General features: G+C 36.8%; 1 protein-coding gene across 1 annotated transcript in view; it reads right to left on the bottom strand.

The window, feature by feature from the left end:
- The window catches only part of VAV3 (vav guanine nucleotide exchange factor 3), a 362,653-nt gene that overhangs the window by 163,800 nt on the left and 179,036 nt on the right, over positions 1-19,817 (bottom strand). The window contains exons 8-15 of the mRNA XM_004481228.5: positions 19,155-19,258; positions 17,846-17,945; positions 14,431-14,526; positions 10,904-10,972; positions 9,239-9,325; positions 6,968-7,053; positions 5,445-5,577; positions 4,947-5,056 (exon numbers count right to left, since the gene is read on the bottom strand). Of these exons, the coding sequence (XP_004481285.1) occupies positions 4,947-5,056; positions 5,445-5,577; positions 6,968-7,053; positions 9,239-9,325; positions 10,904-10,972; positions 14,431-14,526; positions 17,846-17,945; positions 19,155-19,258 (785 nt within the window). The remainder of the gene's footprint in view (positions 1-4,946; positions 5,057-5,444; positions 5,578-6,967; positions 7,054-9,238; positions 9,326-10,903; positions 10,973-14,430; positions 14,527-17,845; positions 17,946-19,154; positions 19,259-19,817) is intronic.

The following is a 19,817-nucleotide window of genomic DNA, read 5'->3' as shown; positions in this document are numbered from 1 at the left end:
AATATCTTTAGATTAAAACAAATTACGTTTTCTAAACTATAATTTTGTATTTGAAATGCAATAAAACATACTCATTGTTTTTGTAATACAAACTACAGAAAGTAAATTTCAGCAGAATGTTCTTGCCGGGTGGAGCCTGGGTTTAAAGAAAATGCTTTGAAATGCTATTTTATTTGACCTCTGAGTCTTTAATTTTTTCTTTTTAATTCTATGACATGTGGGCTTTTACTGTAAGCAATCTCAAATTCCTTCTGGAAGAGGATGGGGAATAAATTAGAAAGAAATGCTGCACTTCAGATTGAACGCCACCCGTGGTGCTTTCATCCAGGTTACCACCCCCTGCCCAGCCCACCAGGAGAACACCCCCTCTCAGGGGGTCATCTCAAGAAACACAAAATTCAGGGGTTGCTATAGATTTCCATCCTCCATTCTCATTCTTTTCAACCTGTTACTATTAATCTTAGTCTTCAAGAGGTAAATATCCTGGGTTATACATGATTTTAGCTGATGATAAGATTGCCTATGCTATTTTTACTTAGATAATCCAAATAAAGCGTGGAGAACTGTGCCTGGAATATAGTACGGTCAATAAATATTAGACACTGGAGGTAATAATGGCACATGCATTCTCCATGCAAGGAAGTAACATGAATTTGCTAAATTGCAAGAATTGGGTCAGATCAGTCAGAAGAAATTTGGGGCAAGAGTGCGTTTTGGTTCCCTTCAATCAACTGCACAGAGACTGGTTTTGAATCTAACACTTTCTACCATATGCAATGCTGCTGTTGATCTTCCTCCTTCTGCTCTACTTTTTCATTCTCTTTCTAACTCTTCCTTTAAAAAGTTTTCTGCTTCTATCATTCTGTTATTTCACCCACCTTTGGCTTATTCCAGAAATATTAAGGAAATTGTCTGACCCTCTAGAGCCTATTCACAGTGGAAAAAAAAAAAAGAAAGAAAACTCTGTCTCCAGTTTCAGATATCAGAATATGAGCCCAGTTGCTTATTTTAGCACTCTCATGGATAAAGAAAATGCTGTGAACTGAGATCCTTAGCTTTATTGTAAATGGTGGAGCATAGAGTCTGTACAAACTTGCAGAAATGCTCCTGGGATAGCTAGTTTCCTGAGCTGTAAAACAATAGATATGACATATTAATTTAAAATCTAAGAAGAGTATTCATTAAAAACACATTTGGGTATGAGGGATCTAGGGGAAACACAGCCATAGCTTCCTAACAATATTTTGAGCATGGATATATGTACTCATCCATATTTTCCAACATCATTATGAAAACCAACTTAAGCAAATAAAAATATTTGCCATCTTACTTCGCAGTTAACTAAATGGGATTGTGAGAAGCTGTTTGTGACAAAAAGCCCTTTTGGAAATAAATAAGAGTAAGCAACACATGTCAATGAGTTTCTTGGAAGATTTCACCATGTTGTTTAGAGTAGGGTCCCAGAACGATATGTGGCTCAATAACCATTTCCATAGACTCAAGAGCAACTGGTCCTGCTACCACTCACTTCAGCTTGCAAAAAAACAAAACAAAACAAAAAAACCCCTTCCTCCCACCCAAGGGTTGCTTTCCTCTTTGTTCAGTCTTTCCTGTGGAGGTTTGCCAAGTTCTGGTGTGGTTTACTGAATATTTTAAATTCTGGAAATGGTGATGGCATAAAGTCAGAGAATGCTGCGACTGAGCAAGGATGGACAAGGGTTTGGGAAAGAGAGAGGCTGATAATTAGGTCATGTGTGGGGAGATGATTTGTGTTTACTGGATACTTACTGTTCATTTATACTCGGGCGTTTCTTTTCTATGGTGTTTGTTTTTTTTTTTTAATTCCAAATAAAGGGTAGTATTTTAAGCACCTCAAAGGTGATTTGCAATTTTTTAAATAAAAATGATCCAATCACCCTATAAACAGCAGAACTGCCATCTTCTGTAAATAGAACTGGCAAGTATTTCATCAGTCTTAAAATATCACCTCCCTTGATTTCCCGCCACCCTCCCCCAATGTCTCCCTTTCCTTTCCAGAGTTCCTTAAAGCGACAGTCAGTCCAAATACTCCAGGAAGACATCTGGGTGCCACATCGATGCTCAGGGGCCTGGGAAAAAGTCAGTCTGCTGTGAAGGTACACAGAGCGTGCTGCTGCATGCGCTGCCACAACTGATGTAAAATGCCTTAGTTGTGTGTTATCCTCCATGGTGTATAAAAAAAGAGTATTAGAAGAAAATAATAAAAGATAATCACAGGAGATAACAATAAAAGAGAATGATAAAACAGCAAAATGTGAACCATAGGCAAAGTCTTAAGCTTCAGTACTTCTCTAGATTATTCTATTTCCCCGAGCACAAGACAGGCATGAGCTGCCTCACAAACTGGAAGTGGGACATGGTAAGGACTTTCCTGCATAACGAACTTCAAAAAGAGAGCGAGAAGCAAATAAAATAATGGAATATTTTGATTCTTAAATAAAATTCTGACTAATTTTATTTTACCATTCATGGCATCAATCCTGCTTATAGAAACCTCCACTTCGACTTTGAACAATTCTCAAAAAAGGTACTTCCTCCCTCTCACCATCTGCATGGGCAGTCAAAGGATCTCAAAAGACAAATAACCACTTCTACAGATATTTAATTATATTGTTCAGATGCTTGGGAAATACTCAACGATTAATAAGTACAGGTTCCATGTGTGTGCACAGGTAGCTATCCTTGTGGTGGTGGAAAAATTTAAATCCATCCATACTCCTATAAATATACACATGTCACCCTGACTAACACAGGCAGTGACTGCTATTTGCCTACAACTATCCATCCCTCCCTTCTTCCAAAGTAAGAAAACCTCGATTTCTAGCCAGGCAAAGTCCTGCCTTGGAAAAAAAGATTGTATTTCTCAACCTCCCTTGTCACATGTGGTCGCATGTTAAGATCTGGTCAGCAACACGTAACAGAGGTCTGTGGCATTTCTGCAAAGGATAGGTAAAAGCGAGGGGCCACCTCCTGCTCTCTAAAATGTAGATTTTATAGCTGAAGATCCAGCAGTTATTGTAGACTCCAAGGTGACCAGTCTTGAGGAGAGAAGCCCAATGCGGCAATGGCAGAGCAGGAAGATATAAGGCTAGGTTCCTTTCAATATTCTGGAAAGCTGTCATACCATCCCTCAGCTACCTACTTCAGATTTCCTAACACAAAAGAGATATGAACATATTTCTTGGCAATCTGGGGCTTAGCTGTTTGATTTATGGCTGAACAAAACACTAACTGAAACACCCACCATATAGTCCACAGTGCCTGCCTGCTCTAGACAAGAGAAGTTATTTTCCTCCTCCAAATTCCTCTACTTACCAAACACTTTATATTCAAACAGAACCCTTAAGAAGATACTAGCCTGGCATCCTTCCTACAAGAGCATTCTTGAGATCAACTCTGCCTTTACCCATTATCACTAACCCCAGCATCTTGTTCCAATTCTAACTTCACAAATCTAGGCACTGTCCATCACTTGAAACCTCCCAAAAAAAGCACACTGGATTTGTGATGTGGCCTGCTATTCACCAGAGACTCGGCAGAGATCACCAACTTCATCACAGGTACCCTGAACTAAACGTTCACTGCTGAATAGCAAGAATGCACATAATCACTAATCCTTTCGCTTAATTATTATAGGTGATAATACACTTTAAGAACTACAATAGAATACTGAAAGAACGCCCTCTGATTTTATGAGTACCCACAAGTACACTAGGATCCGAAATACAATAGCAATAATAAAAAAAAAAAATTATCAACCCTTGTTCAATACTATAGGATAGCTATTGCACCATTTGGCAGCACTCTGCCTGACACGTTTGTGGAATTCAGAGCACATAATATTATCCCTTTTCTACTGATGAGTAAACTGAGGTTCTAAAGGGGTTTAGTAACTTAGCTCAGATCACACAGCCAGTTCATAACGCTGGTTACAACTGAACCCAGAATTGTCTATCAGCTTAAAAATCTTTCCACTGGGCAATCCTGTCTCTCAAAATGTTAAAGTAATCTTAACTGAATTTTTTACTTTTATCTCTTCAAAACTAGAATAAAACATTCCAACTACCTCTATTTTCTATTAACATGAACATTTCTTAGAGCAAAACAAAACAAACAAAAAACAACAAAACCCATAGACTTTGTTCCCAACTGTTAAATAATGCTGGAACATAGATGAATGAAATCACAGAAGTAATTTCCCCTAAATAATTTCCCTTTTTTCTAACAATTTCATTTTCAAGGTGACCTATGGGTTTCTATAACAAGGGTTATTATGCATGTTTCAATCAGTAAACATCAAAATGAAAAAGAAACACCCATAAAGACATATTCTTGCATAATTCTATCTCTGTAAACCATTCTTTATTTTTTACCTCTTTGCTGAGCTTTCTCTTCAATAAAAGGAAAAAATATTAAAAGAAATCAAGCCCTTAAAGCATTCATTGGCCATATCAAGCAGTTTATCCTAGATTCAAACAAATGAATTAAAAACACACAGAGGGAAGAAATTAATCTTTCCTTTTAAAAATGCACATATATGTATATATATTTGTGTGGGATTTCTATTTAACTCAAAGATAAATATATAAAAAACGACAATTACATGAAAAGTTTATCATTTGAAGAATATTTTTCTCGAGTTGCTGAAAGCTAAACAATTAAAATGCTCAGGAGAAAGTCAAACGGAAGGTTAGAGCTCCCTCTTGCTTCCTCCCGAAGAATCTCATCAGAGCCCCTCTCCTGGAAGGCCAAGGTCATCAAGCAGGCTTGTACTGACTCAGAGCAAGGTGTCCCCTCAGCCTCTGTTGCACCTGCTACAATCATTAGAGTACATCCACCAGCACTTCATTATTCATAAATAATTTGAACGGCAGAAGAAATCACTTTTGGAAAGTAGGTATACTCACAAGGCCATTTCAAACTGTTCCAGCCACTTTTTCTTTAAATCTTTTGTTTTGCAGTAAAATTCTAATCCATTTTGTCCTTGGGTATGGATGAGGTAGAAGCCATATGACCACTGTTAAAATTAAGATTTTTGAGGTTAATATGTAATATTAATTAATAACATCATGTTCCACTTAAACACTATATAATCAACCAAAATCCCCTTCTAAGGCTGTCAATATACAAACTGAACCATCAAGCTCATTATTATAGTCAACTTTATATCTACAACATGTTCTAAACCCAAATGCATTTTACTTTCTTGATATTAAGGCATAAGAAATGATCAGATCAACTGTGGCACTGTCTAATGATTCCTCATAAAAGCTTGTTCCCAGTCAGTCTCTAGAAACTAAATCATCTGGATGGATAAGCCACATCTCACATTAATGCACTAGCAAACTTTTCCTGAATAGTCAAAATTATGAGTAAATTTCAGTGTTTACTTTCCAAGAATTCACCTTTTTATTTTCTTTATCAGTTGTAGGATTGTTGGCTATTTTGTACTGCTGAAGATCTATTATTTCCTTCATTTCATAGTTATCACCTTTCCTTTTACATACAATCACTGCCAAGTCAAATAAGAAGATATGCCTGTGAAAGACGTAAAGAGAAGCAGGGTGGGTTGAAAGAGAGAGAGATTAAAAATGGTCTGGAAGCATGTGGATTAATTTTTTTCCATTAAGATTTAATTCAACCAACTGAATATTTTTCCTTTCATTTAAAAACAAAAGGGAAGTATTGCACACCAAAAAGAATGTGGAATTTGAAGTTATAAGAACTGTGTGTATCCCAGCACTTCTCTTCTCTACATGAATGGCTTTCCTGTACCTGTTTCCTCATTTAAAATATGGCCAAAATTATAAGAACAATTTACACACTGAGAAGTTACTGAAAGAACAACTGAAGCAAGCCATAAAGTGTTGCTCCTGAGCTATTACCTTGGTATTTAATTTATAGAATAATAATTGTGACTGCAGTGGTGGCCACCTCCTACTGAAGTTGCTAGGAAGGAGCAGAAAAGCTTGAGACCAGCCTTTTTTCAAACACGACACAATTTAAATTCCCACCATTACCTGCTACTGTAGGTATTATTATCATCACAGAACAGATCATTTGATCAAGGCCACCCTCTAGGAAGGGGCACAGCAGGTTGTACTCCCAGGTTTAATTCTGGCTCCTATGCTTTTTACCCTTTATGCTGCTACGTTATGATTTAATGAACCACCTGGAGCAAAAATTGAGTGGTGGGTGAGCAAAATGTAAACTGGAAAAGTTACAGTTAACTTTACATTATACTTTTCTTTTTATCTTACTAAAACCAACTAAATTTGGGGAAGAAAACAGATTTTAGAATCCTCTCATCCAGTACTGGTAACTTGTATCTTTTCATAAACTCTCAGTGGTTAACGCAAATACCTCTTTTCGATACAATGATAATGATGCTGAAGACATGTATTCTTATTGCTCTAACTGCATCACTTTCAAAGCCCAGAGAGCTTTTAAGAACATGTAGCTCCTGAGAGCTGTTTGGAACCAGGGTATCAAGACGGAAGCAAGAGCTTGTGCTGACCCCTGCTGGTTAAACTTCATTTTTTCCAGAAAATACCCATCTTGGCAACAAAGGCGCAAATTTGACAATCCCATAAATACCCAAGTCAAGTTCCCATCAAGGACTTCCCCTGAAAATCTAACTATATGATACTTACTCAGACTTCTTTCTTAGGGCATTTTCTATTTTTTTTTAGTTATTTTTAAATATATACCCACCCCAAAACAAACTATTTTATGTTATGAAAATTATCTGTGGTTACTTTATCCCTATTCTCATGTTAATATGTCCTTTGAGCCTAGCTAACCTTTTTTGTATTTGTTCAGAAAACCTTAAGAACTTGCACTTAGAAAACCCACAGATATCAGAACAGTATCAATCCCTGATACTGGTTACTTATTCTGAAAATAAATATTTCCCCTCTTTTCTCACCTTTCTTGTTTTGTATGTTTGTCTAGAGTAGTTATTCGAATTTCACCATCTCCCTGAGGTCGTCCAAAAAGCAGAACTGGCTGATTCTAAAATATAAAATGTGCATTCCTAAGTTTTTTATAATCACATATAAAGAGAAATAAATATTAGTGTAGATATCTGCTAAGGATCGCTAGACTATTACTTGATGAATTTTATCATTTTATATTTTTAGCACTTACTCTTAAAAGCCTACTCTACAGGATACACTTTAAACGATAGCCTGGCTTCTGTAGTCTCAGGGGGTATAATGAGGACATTAATTAGTTTCAGTTATAACCTTAATGGGGAAGTTAAGCACCAGAAAAGGGAATTAATTGGAAGACTCCAAACCACAAGAGAGTTATAACTACTAACAGTTATTGAGTTTCCACTATGTGCCAGCCACTGTACTAGTTGCAGGACAAAATGGCATAGACCCTTCCTCATGGAACGTATGGCCCAGTGGGATAACAACTAATCACAGAAGCAGGTAACTACAAATGCACAGTTGCCACGAAGGACATATACAAAAAGCAAGCATAGCAGTGGGACCTAATTTGGTGTACAGGGCTGGGGAATGCTTCCCTGAGCTAAAATCTCAAGGATGAAAAATTGTAACTTAATGATTAAAAATAATGAGCTATTTCCCCTAGAGGCACACAACCAAATTTTAAAAAAATATTTATGAAACATCTATTCTATAAGATGCTAAGAGAATAAAGAATAGAATGGGAAAAAAAATTATCGTTAACATCTAAGAGGCTCCATTCTAATAAATGAGACAGATTGTATGATTAATTAACTGTACTATAAGAAAGTTTAAAAATAAATGCTAAGTAGCTGTCCAGGCACTGTGTTCTCGAAGTACAAAGAGGAAGGGATGATGGGAGACTAGAGAAAGGGATTTTTTTTTTAGTTGGGCCTTGAGGGAATTTAATAGGGAATAGTGGGAAAAGACATTCTGGCTTCTAACAACTATTTAAAAAAAAAAGTAAGGCAAATCAGAGACCATGAAACATGGCACATGTGGGCAGATACAGCGGGTGAGTTCAGCTTAAAGCCAGATCACTGCCGGCCTTTAAGCATGCTAAGGAGAGCCCGCTGAACCTCGAAGGTGGCAGAGGGACTTCAGGAGTCTGGGGAGGAGAGTGAATTGACAGTCCACATTTTGGAAATGCAGTCACGTGAAGAGCGGATCAGAGGCTATTTGCCATTCGAAAGGTGGGGTTGATGAGGTTCTGAAATGGAGCAAAAAGAGAGGAGGCTCATGCCCTTTCAGAGACAGATCTGATAAGATTGCTCCACCAAGAAATAAAGTATCTTAAATCCATGAGTTTACTTCCCTTTGGCTGCCAAAAGCCTAATTCGGGCTACCATCACCTGGCTCTTGAAACTACTTCGACAACAGGTCTGCCCGCTCCACGGATCTTTTTGAAATGTGTATCAGATTGTGGCGCTCCCAGAGAAAGACGTTCACCAGCTGCCAATTGCAGTCACTCTAAAATCCCACTCTGCACCTAGGTCGACAGGCCTCAGTATGGAGTTCCCCCACTCAGGGCCTCTTGCACCAGTGCCCACCGTTTTCCCTTTTCCTCTCAGCTTCCCTCTGGCTTCCTGATCACACCTGGCCCTCGCCCTCGGAGCGTTTCATGTGCAGTCCCTTCTGTCACCCCTGCCCCAGCTAGCCGCTTCTCATCCTTCAGGTCTCAGTTCAAACAACAAACGACTCAGGGACTTTTCCTAACCATCTTCTGTTCCAGCACCTGGCTTACAGCACTAATCTCAATATGGCATTTTTTTCACTTTTTTTTTTTTCACTGTCTCCTCAACCGTGAGTCCATCTTGTTCATAATTATAGCCCTAGCACTAAGCAAAGTGCCTGGCACATAGGAGCCACCCAGTAAAAAGATGTTAAATGAATAAATGAACAGCAATTAGACATGAGCATGTATATAAGTTTGGGAAAGACAAGAAAAGAAAGGGACTCCCATGCTTAGAGCCTGGACTGCCTGGGAGGAGAGGCACAGTGTGACTTGGGTGACGGGGGCAAACAACGGCAGAGAGTTCCAGAACAGTAAGTCACAGGTGCCTCCAAACATTCAGGAAGATGCTGCCAAACCAAGGAATCAGAAAAAAGCAGGAATAATAGAAACGGAAGGTAAACTCTCTGTCTTCAAAAACTCCTAGAATGTCCCCAAACTAGACAGGGCGGGTTGGGGGGGGGAGCCGGATGGAAGGATAATTACATACCAAATTTTCTATAGATAGCTGAAACTGTTTAATTTCACGAAGGGTCTCATTATCTCTTTTCACTTCATTCACATATTGTGCCAAGTCCTAAAGAATGAAAGAGAAGGGTACAATAAGGAGGCACGCTAAGCTTACAGAAGAGATGAGAACGGCTGTGAAACGCATCATTAATTCCTTTAGTGGTAAAAGTAACCACTATAACTCTTCAACGACAATAAAATGGACACCCAATCAATCAAAGCTGCATCTCAAAGGCAATTTAAAAATGTCTGGAGTACAGCTGGGAAGACTGAAGAGTTGTCATTTACCACACCCCTGAGAAGAGTAGGGATATTGTTGCCTTAAAAAGTAAAAACAAACAAAATATGCCACCATGCAGAGCAATAAAACACATTTAAAACTGACTTTGAGAAAATTACATTATTACATGGGTTGTAAAAGGGCAATAATAATGGGTTAACAGGGAGAAAAAGGTAACTAAAAGTTAGACAATGAATCTAGCAAGACTATTTTGTGCAACCAGTTAATGTCTTAGCTCCTGAGAGCATTCAGCTAAGGAAGGCTGTTCAATTTTTTAAGAGTTAATAAAGGAGAAATAAAGGAGAGATTAAAAAAAAAACTAAAGAGCACTAGTCTGAATTAAAGTAAATGAAAAATGCTGGGTCTTCCTCTCTTCTCCTATTTTAAAATGCCTTTTCTCACACTGGAGGAAACACTAGCTAAACTTGCTACTGTAACCAGCTATTTTTATTATATGTGCTCCAGATTTTCTTCTTTTCTGAGGTCTTTTTCTTTATTCTCTACCCTCTTAAATGCATCTGCAGCAGTAAGACCAGAACTCTGACAAAAAGCAGTTCCTAACTGTGCTCTAAATGAAGTCTGACTTTTCATACGACATATCTATAAACAGTTTCTTTAAAAATTGGAAACCTATGGCTTTTTTATAATAACCCCAATAATTGTGTGATGTTTCTTGACTAGTGGTACTAAAATCAGCTAAACAGTGGGGCTAATACTGAAAATGTTAGAGGGATAGACAAGTAACTACATTGCTCTGAGCAGTTACAATAGCATTTTGTTTTGGGAACAAATACTTGATTATGTTTTAAATTATGGGCTAATATTACTTCTTTCAAATAATTTCTGAAGAAATAGGAATTTTATGTATCCCCAATATGTTTTTTTTAAAGTCTGACTTTACTTATAGCTCTTGATTTTCAGATTTACCTACTAAAAGCCCGACTGAAGTTCACTGATATTGATGCACAGCATCCACACAGTAAGCCTGGCAAATGTCCTCCTATGAAGAAAATAAGTAATACCCAGTTTTCCACAGTCACTGGCTGATCCTACTGCTTACGTAAGCCAACCATTTTCTATTAGTAACCATAAAAAGAACACGACTTAAAATCATACTAAATCATTCTTAGTGGTTATGGAAGTTGTCACACACATACCAAAGTTATTGTTATATACCTCTTGGTTTTATGTTTTTTACTAATTTAATTACATCCATTAAAAGATACTTATTTCAATAACAAACATCTAGCCCTCCTAATCCCCCCAAATCATTTATATATAATTATTTACTTTTTCACAGCTTGAATTCTATTACTTTTAGGCAAGAATAAAAATACAAACACAATACTGGTATATTTGCCTTACCTTCATCGCGTCAAGAGCCAATTTCAAATTTGCTTTCTCAGTGGGATCAGTGGTATGCTTGACCAGTTCCTATTTGGAAGACATAGTGCTTAGTTAGTGCTAATTTCATCCCATTAAAACCAAGACATCAGAAAGAAAAGATTTTTTTTTTAAAGCAAACGAGTATTATCATTATTCACACAGTAAGAGGATAAATCGCATATAATGAAAAAGTTCTTTGCACCAAAAATTTCAAGTTAAGTGTAGGAAGACCAATTGGACACCAAAAGACATTGGAGGCAGTACTTGGAAATATTTTCCTTTCAAAGATGAATCCGAATTCTATCCCCACCATTACACTGACCCTGCTTCCCAAATGTCAGGGAAGATCGCGAATCGCCCACTGAGCCGACAGTGTTTCTTCACGCGCAGCCCTGCTCCTGCCGACCACGCCTCTCCCTCTGTGTTCCTTGTCTCTGTTGTTGGTGTTGGTTGGTCCATCATACTTTCCTGCCTGTTCCTCAGTCTCTTTCATCGGTTCTTCTTTCTTTATGCGCACCTAAAGGAAGTTATTGTTCCCTATATTTTCACCTTGAGGCTTCTTTTATTCTTACTTTCCCTTCTCTACAAATTCTATTGCAACCATCCACATACTGTCTGTTATCACTTACTCACTAACTAACGCGTGTACTTAAAACAGAATTCTCATCTGAGTTGCAGACTCTTACGTCCAACCATTAATAATAGTTCCACCCAGGTATCCCATAGGGACCTCAAATCCAAAACTTAATCCAGCTTCACCCACAACCCTACTCTTGCTCCTATGTTTTATTTTTTTTTAAAGATTATTATTTTTTATTTCTCTGCCCCCCCCCAACCTGTTGTCTGTTCTCTGTGTCTATTTGCTGTGTCTTCTTCTTTGTCTGCTTCTGTTGTTGTCAGTGGCATGGGAATCTGTATTTCTTTTTGTTGCGTCATCTTGTTGTGTCAGTTCTCCGTGTGTGTGGCACCATTCCTGGGCAGGCTGCACTTTCTTTCGTGCTGGGCCGCTCTCCTTCCGGGGCGCACTCCTTGCACGTGGGGCTCCCCTACGTGGGGACACCCCTGCATGGCATGGCACTCCTTGTGCTCATCAGCACTGTGCATGGGCCAGCTGCACACGGGTCAAGGAGGCCCGGGGTTTGAACGACAGACCTCCCATGTGGTAGGCAGATGCCCTATCCATTGGGCCAAGTCTGCTTCCCTCCTATGTTTTATTGAAAAATGGTATATTCATCTCTGTTATCACATAAGCCAAAACTTAACAGGTGTCCCAGACGCCTGTGGCCTCACTGTCGTACTGATACTAACTTTGATCCTTTCCCTTGGAACCATCCTCACGGATGTTACCTTTGTTCAGATGCTTGTCTTTTTCAAATGGGCCATTATAATGGTCTTCTGACCTGCCATCTCTCCTCACTACAATCTATTCACCCTGCAGACATCAGAGTTAGTTTTTTAAAACGCAAATCAGATCCTGTCTCTGTCCTGTCTGGACTTCTGCAATGCCCTATAAAAGTTGCAGGTTGTCATCCATACCTCTCGGTCAGGCCCCTCATGATGTGAATTCCACAACTGCTGTCTCTCCCCTTTCATCAAAACAACTTACATCCTATTCACATGAAAGTAACTGCAATTCTCAAAATGTACCCAGATCTCTAATCCCATTAGGAACACTGTTTTTCTCTCCTTAGAATATCCTTCCTCTCTGATCCACCTGTCAAACTCTTACTCATCCTTCAACGCCCAACTCAAGAACCACCCCTCTGTGAAAACTTCTATGATAGAGACCTCTTCACCTGCATCCAGCCTCCACAGGCATAATTAATTGGACCTTCATTTGTATCACCATTTGTATCACCTTCTGTATACCAGACACACTGCATTATACCTGGCAACTAGCATTTCCTTGTTCCTATCTAAATAGTGAGCTTCATCTATGCATGGGATATCTTATATCTATAGAGCCTAAAAATCTTTGGCATAAGGGAGCCATTCAAAAATCTTTGCTGAATTCAACACCAATAATCAGGACCTGTAAACACTGAATCTGTAAACATTTATTCTGTTTTCTTTTCTTTTATTAAATAAAAATATTATTCTTCAAAATTTCAAACTCTGCACTGTAAAATCTTCTAATTTTATAAATCTGTGATTTCAAATAATCAAGCATTTCAAAAGTGATTTCTCCACCAAAAATATTAGAGTCAGGAGAAAATATCCAAATTCATAGCCACATCTGTTCAAGAAGTTTCTAGGGGGAATTTTAATCTATAATATTTTGAGATGGAAAAACACTTCTAGAATTTGTGCCTAGGTGTGCTGCCCCAAACAAAACGTTTCCTATTTAAAAAGTCTTCCCAAAGCTAACATAGTCTTGAAGTTTGAAATTTAGAACACAAGATAAATTATGAAAAAAGTTAACTGAATTTCAAAAAAGTATTGTCACACTTTATATTTTAAAAGGACTATCTGAAATCTAATAAGTGACCAAAATAGATGTTTCTTAATTGTACCTTCAACATTCTTCAGTCAATATGCAACTATGCCAAAGTCACAAAATAAATTATCTTATTTTGAACATGTGTTTAGTACCATGATATTTCAGAAACTGATTGCCGAGTCTTCCTTATTATTTTTTCATAAAATCCAATTTGATTAAGTTGCTTTGGGTTTCAGACTCATAAATGCTTCAATGCATTTTTTAGGGAATAATCAAGGTTTGATTTTTTTCTGATTTCTCAGTAGAACAAAAATAGAGATTAATAATTTTGTAGCTACAGTTCAAGAAATTTAATATACAAAATGTTCAAAGCACAGCAGGCTCAAAATTATATATTATATACAGGTAGTAGATCTCTGAAAAATGACATTTCACAAGCATCAGCAGAGTTGACAGACTAATACAGTAAGACATTTCTTTGGAGCAGAACTAATGAGTCTCCTGGTACAGCTATCAAATTAAATTTATAAGACTCTCCACCCTCATTAAAGGACTAACCATGAAAACCTAAGCTTTGTGAGTTATAATAAGAATCACTTCAAAATAAATGTAATCTTATTATAATTTAGTATAGCAGAAAACAACAAGGAATGTGACACAATTCTCTTAGCTTACTGTTATAAGAGAGAAGTTCTAATATGATTAATCTGCCAAAATTCAAGGATATCACAGCACTGAGATCCTAATAAATGAGTACTGCTAACTAAAGAGATCTTGGTTGAAGGTATATTTTTGTTTTGTCTGGTCTTTAAATTTTGCTTTGTTTGATTAAAGTAAGTCTTGTTTGAAGGACACAAAATGTAGTGACATTGTAGGGGTTACAGAATCATCTTAGCTTAAAGAAAGAATTTCCAGCTGTTCTGTTATCTCCCACTTAGCTATATTAATAATTCAAAAACTTAAGGGAATAGGCCCTGAAACATGGGATATCTGGAACATAGCTGATGCTCCATTAATAGTTTGTTGAATAAATAAATGAACAAATAAACAGTGTTCAGTTACATACCTGGAGGAGAAGGTGATACTTTAAAACACGTTGCATAGGAACCACAAGCAAATCTCGAAGAGTGAATTTCCCATTATTTGCTCTTTTGGAACACTCCTAATAAAATATTTTTTTAAGAACTGTTAGTTTTCTCAGGGAAAGACATAAAACAAACATCAAAAGTTGCAAAGGGCACAAGTAGAACTATCATTATACAGTAAGTAGTTTGTTGTTTTCCTTAAGAATATTGCTCTTTAAATAATAGAATGTATCTTCAATTTTTAAAACTTGTACCTTGTCAACTCCAAATATGAAAGAATAAATAGAACAATTTTGTGTCTGAAAATAATTCTCTCTAGTACAGAACCACAGCCTTCCAGGGTCTTTGTCAGCTTGTCCCTTACAGCACCTTTCAACCACCACCGCTCGAGGGTCTATGGGCTAGGCATCAAGAACGAGCTCCTGCTCATCACACCTGCTCATCACACCTGCCAAGCACTTTCCCACCCTCATGCCTTGGTTCATTCAATTCTCTCCAGCTGTCATGTGCTTTTTCCAGTCTGCAGCAAATACATCATCTTCTTTAAGAACTATACTTCTAAGCCTTTAGTAATAATCCCAAGCAAAATTGTGCCCTCCGTCTGTGCCTTGTGAGTCTTGTATTTAAATTGTCATTGTATATAATAGTGCCTTGAAAACACTGCTTTTACACCTTTAATAATCTAGTATTTGCTTAATAAACATTTTGTAAATCGAATGAAATGGAATGCTTGACTCCCAAAAATTTATCAAAGGATAAACCTGTTACTGGACACAAAGTTTTAAAAAGGCTAATTTTTTTTTTTATTGCATACTCTTCTTTCTTAAAATTTTACCCAAAAATAGGATTGACTTCTTCACTGTTTGGACAGTAGCTATGACACTGAAGAAAGGACCCTGAATTTGAAGTGGGGATGCCTGAGTTTTAATCAGAGCTAGTAACTCCCAGCTGTGGGACCTTGAACAAGTCACTTTTCTCATTGTATGATTTTTTTCATATATTTTAAGAGTTAAGTAAAATAAAGTACCATATAAATTTTGTTATTACTGATAAGTCTCGTAAGTCCAAAACCCTCAGACAATTGACATCCTAGACCAAGGAACTTTTAGTTCATGAGAGTGGCATTTTCAGGAAAATATTCCTTTGCTCATGAGTTTATTCATCCTTTGCCCACATTTACCTTTTCTGGCACAATGAAGGATATATCACCATGGGCTATAAAGCAAACATCTTTAGCTCTAATGACTGTGGTTACTTAATGAGTGTGCTTTACCATAGATCTTAAGCAAGAAGGACTGGGGACACATCCTGACATGTTAGTGTGTGTCTTGTCACTGCTGTAGGTCATTAGAAAGATAGCTACTTCAACTGATTTCTCAGTTCTACAAAGTGTAGAGAGTTCTGGATTGTGGGTCTCAAACAGGAAGCCAAACTGTTCATATTATTGTGATCTCCCCAGATGCATTTCAAGCTCTTTGGTATTAAGGTTGTATCTAACATTTCTTATGTTGCACCATGCCAAAACAGTGTTAGGATCACTTTAAGCTAGTAAGTAGACAGAATATGTTGAACGTTCAATTTATTATGTTATGGAAACTAGTTTAAATGTCTTGGGAAAATTTAGTTTCCTTAAGTTCTAAGATTTAGGGTCAGGAAGTAAAGAAAACAATGCTTCTGCCATTAGAATAAGTACATGATTAAATACTTCAAAATCAAGCCCATCGTCAGAAATATGGACTTTTCACCTGAAGAAAGGACAGCTGGCAGCATCTTACCCTGAGACTTTCAAACTCAAATGCTGAGGGTGATTGCAGAAACTAGCAACCTAGAGTCTCACAGCATGGTCAGCAGGCAGGATTCTGACAGTGACTTGGAAAGAAAGGGGAGCAACTTTCAATAATGCTGAGTATATAATAGAGGTTTGGTTGACAACATGCTGATGCTTGTCTTGAACCAGGACTTTATATCTTTATTTTTCAAAAAACATGCGTTAATGGTTAGGTCTATTGCCAATCAGTTGTGTACATTGCAAAATTTTATGTTACCATGATATTTTAATTTATTTGTGCCAAGGTGGCTTATAGGTCCACACATGTAAGAATATTCTCCAAAGAGCAGTGGGCAACCTTGACACCAAAAAGGATTTAAGGATGTAATCTAGTGGTGACTCAAATGCTCTCCAGACACATGGTCCGTAACACTGAAGGGTTATAATAGGTAAAGAAAAATAATCCATGATTTGGATGTTGTACAATTAGTTGGTGACTGCTAATGGGCAAACGTTCTAACTAGTAGTTCCCCTTTCTGGGAATTATTGTAAAATCATACCATATGTGATAAAACAGGGAAGGGAAAACATTTGCTTCTTTTCTTCTCTGCAATACCTTACCTCACTCTTAAACTGAAAAAAGAACAGTAAAGAGAGTATTTTGGAGGCAAAATAAGCCATACACAGTCATTTAAAAGTTGACTATACATCTCTGCCTCAAATTTAAGAAAACCCAGCACATAGACAATATATTTGAGATGATATTTCATATAACATATATTGCTTATAAAAAGTTCCTGAAAGTGCAGGCTCTTATGAGAAAAAAACGTGACGTTCAAAAACATGACTTAGCATGACTTTCTATTATCATTTTCCATTGTTACCATGTGCTCTCTTTAAACCAACCCATTCACCATTTCCAAGATTTTCTGATTCTTCTGGTCAAGACATGTGAATTCTTCTGGAATAATCTCCGTGGAATCTCATCTGTCAAAACTCACCCAATTCTTCAATGACTTAACTGAAGTGCAATCTCTTCTGATAAATCTTTTATAATCTCCCCAAACTGAAGTCACTCAAACTTACTCAGGGAGACCTACCACGCAGTATTGATCATGTATTACTTAATCTTATTATATTTTATTTTGTCTTATCTTCCTTGTTGCAGACAATAACCACCCACCCCCTTTTATACTTCTGCCCCTAAATGTCTTATATTTTAATAAACATTTGCTAAATCTATATATGCATTATCTAAACTATATCCTACTCTTCCAATACCTCTCACTAGCTAGGTGGCCCTGGGCAAATAACCTATAATCTCTATGAAGCTCAGCTTTCTCACTGATAAAGATAGGAAAATTAATTGTATATACCTCACAGCATCATGAGGACCTAATGAGATAGTGCACAGAAGACATAGAGTCTGAAATCTTAGAATTCACTACTGTTATTATCACTGTTATATTATTTTATAGATTTGTCTATTAAAATATTTTAATTGACACAAAATTATTAATATATCAAAATACATGGGAAGTTTTACTGTAGCATTGATCATGAAAAGGAATATGCTTCTTGTAGGCTTATTTTTCATTGCATCACAAACCAATAAAATAAGTAGGCACCTCTAATTTCAATTTCACATCTTCTTTCGACTTAGAAATGTTGTCTAAATTAGAGATGGCTGACTCCACTCCACTGCAGTACTGTCCATAAATAACCAACCTGACAGGGAAAATGAGAGAGAAAGAATCTATAAGACAAAAAAACAAGAATGAAGTAGAGGCAGAAAGAGGCAGATTTTCATGTATTTAAAGTGTCAGTATAAATTCTCTTTAATACACACCACACATAAACTCATAGAATGAGGATCATTCACATGTTTGTATTAAAAATGACGAGTTTTATTTCCAAATTTGAATGGGAGTAACTCCATGTACACTTTTATAGCAGATTTTACAAACTAACTGAATGAATTTTAATGTTGCTTGAGTAAATATGCATCACAAAATCAAAATAAAAAATTTGTGACTAAGTTCCTATTAGAGATAGAAACTATACTCTTAACATCCGCTCAGAAACAATTTTACTTTCCACAATCACTACTTCACGACACCACTCATTAATAAACCCTCCACTCCTTACTGCTTTTCTAACAAGGAAAACACGTTATCTGGAAAGGGGGAACGGAAGCCTGTACTGCACAGGATGGAAGATAACATACTGCGTGGAGTCCCGTGCCCAATTCGGAAAGGCTATTGTTGCAGGGAGGCAGATGTTTTTCAGAGGCAGGTTGGGTTATTGTTTCTTCTAAGTTTACTAATAAGACGTTAATGTTTATCTAACTGCTGTCATGAAGCAATTCAGTAACCACTTCTTAGTTAGTTCTAGAGACTGTATCACTTGATTTAAGAGAAAGAACTATATTTTAAGTTACTCTCGTATTTCCTTGGTACTCCAGTTCATGTGAGTCGACTGAGATATTTTTCAAACTTACAAAGGGAAACTGACTTTGATATGTAGCTATTACTCGAAATAGAAAATCATAAAATAGTAAAGTTGGATTTAATACCTAATGGTATAATCTATCCTTAATTATAGAGGAAAAGAGCATCTCAGAGAGTTAAAATGACTTACAGAAGATTACATAGCTCATTAATGACTGGGTCTGTAAAAGTACTTGAGCCTTTTGACTTGCAATTCAAAAGTCGCACATTACACTGGATTCTTTTTCTTTTACTTCTTTTTTTTTGATACTCATGTAGAGCTCAAACTTTCCCTGAGATTAACTGCCCCATGGTAACATCTTGATGAAGATAAGCCTCTTCTAAACAATTTTAATACTAATCTCACGAAATTTACTAATTTTAGCAATTTTAATACTAATCTCACAAAAATTATTCATTTTACTTAAATTTAAAATTAAAAAGTTACCTTTCCTTGTAGTTAATGAAAACTTGATACAAATTCTGGTCATTCTTATTTACAATGGAATCATGAATTTCTTGCATTAGGTTCCGATGAACTTTCACAAGTTCCTTAGAAAAGAAAACAATGTCAAAGGAAATTTGAAATCAAAACCAAAAATGAAGTCCTAAACCCAGAATTCCTTACTGCTATCAGATTAGATTCAAGAATGTGCTGAATGCTCTCAATACATAAACCTGTTACCATTAATAAAAGGAGGAGAAGAGGAGGGAAGGAGAGGAGGAGGAGGAAGGGGAGAGGAAGGGAAGTGAGGGAAGTGATAGGGAGAAAGAGAGAGGCCATGTGCAAGGGAAATAACACCTTCAGATGCAGCTTGAAATGTCAGTATCCTAGGAAAAGAGAAATCATCCCACCAGTTATTGAAGGGTAATTTGTTCCTCATATAAAAACATATTTGGCTCATTTTCACTTCATAATCGCTTTAAATTTTTAAATAAAACTGCCCAAGTGCTTAATGTTTTATTGACAAGATAAAGTAATGATTCATGTCCTGGGGACATAAAAATTTAGATTCATACTTCGGTCAATTAATAGTGTCCTGGTGCTAAACTAACAATAATCAGACTAAATTACTTGAAACCAGACAACTAATGGTATAAAGCAGCAGCA

The sequence above is a fragment of the Dasypus novemcinctus genome, chromosome 9 (genome assembly GCF_030445035.2).
Source record: "Dasypus novemcinctus isolate mDasNov1 chromosome 9, mDasNov1.1.hap2, whole genome shotgun sequence".
Taxonomy (NCBI): Eukaryota; Metazoa; Chordata; class Mammalia; order Cingulata; family Dasypodidae; genus Dasypus; species Dasypus novemcinctus.
This window is presented reverse-complemented; position numbering and strand designations above follow the sequence as displayed.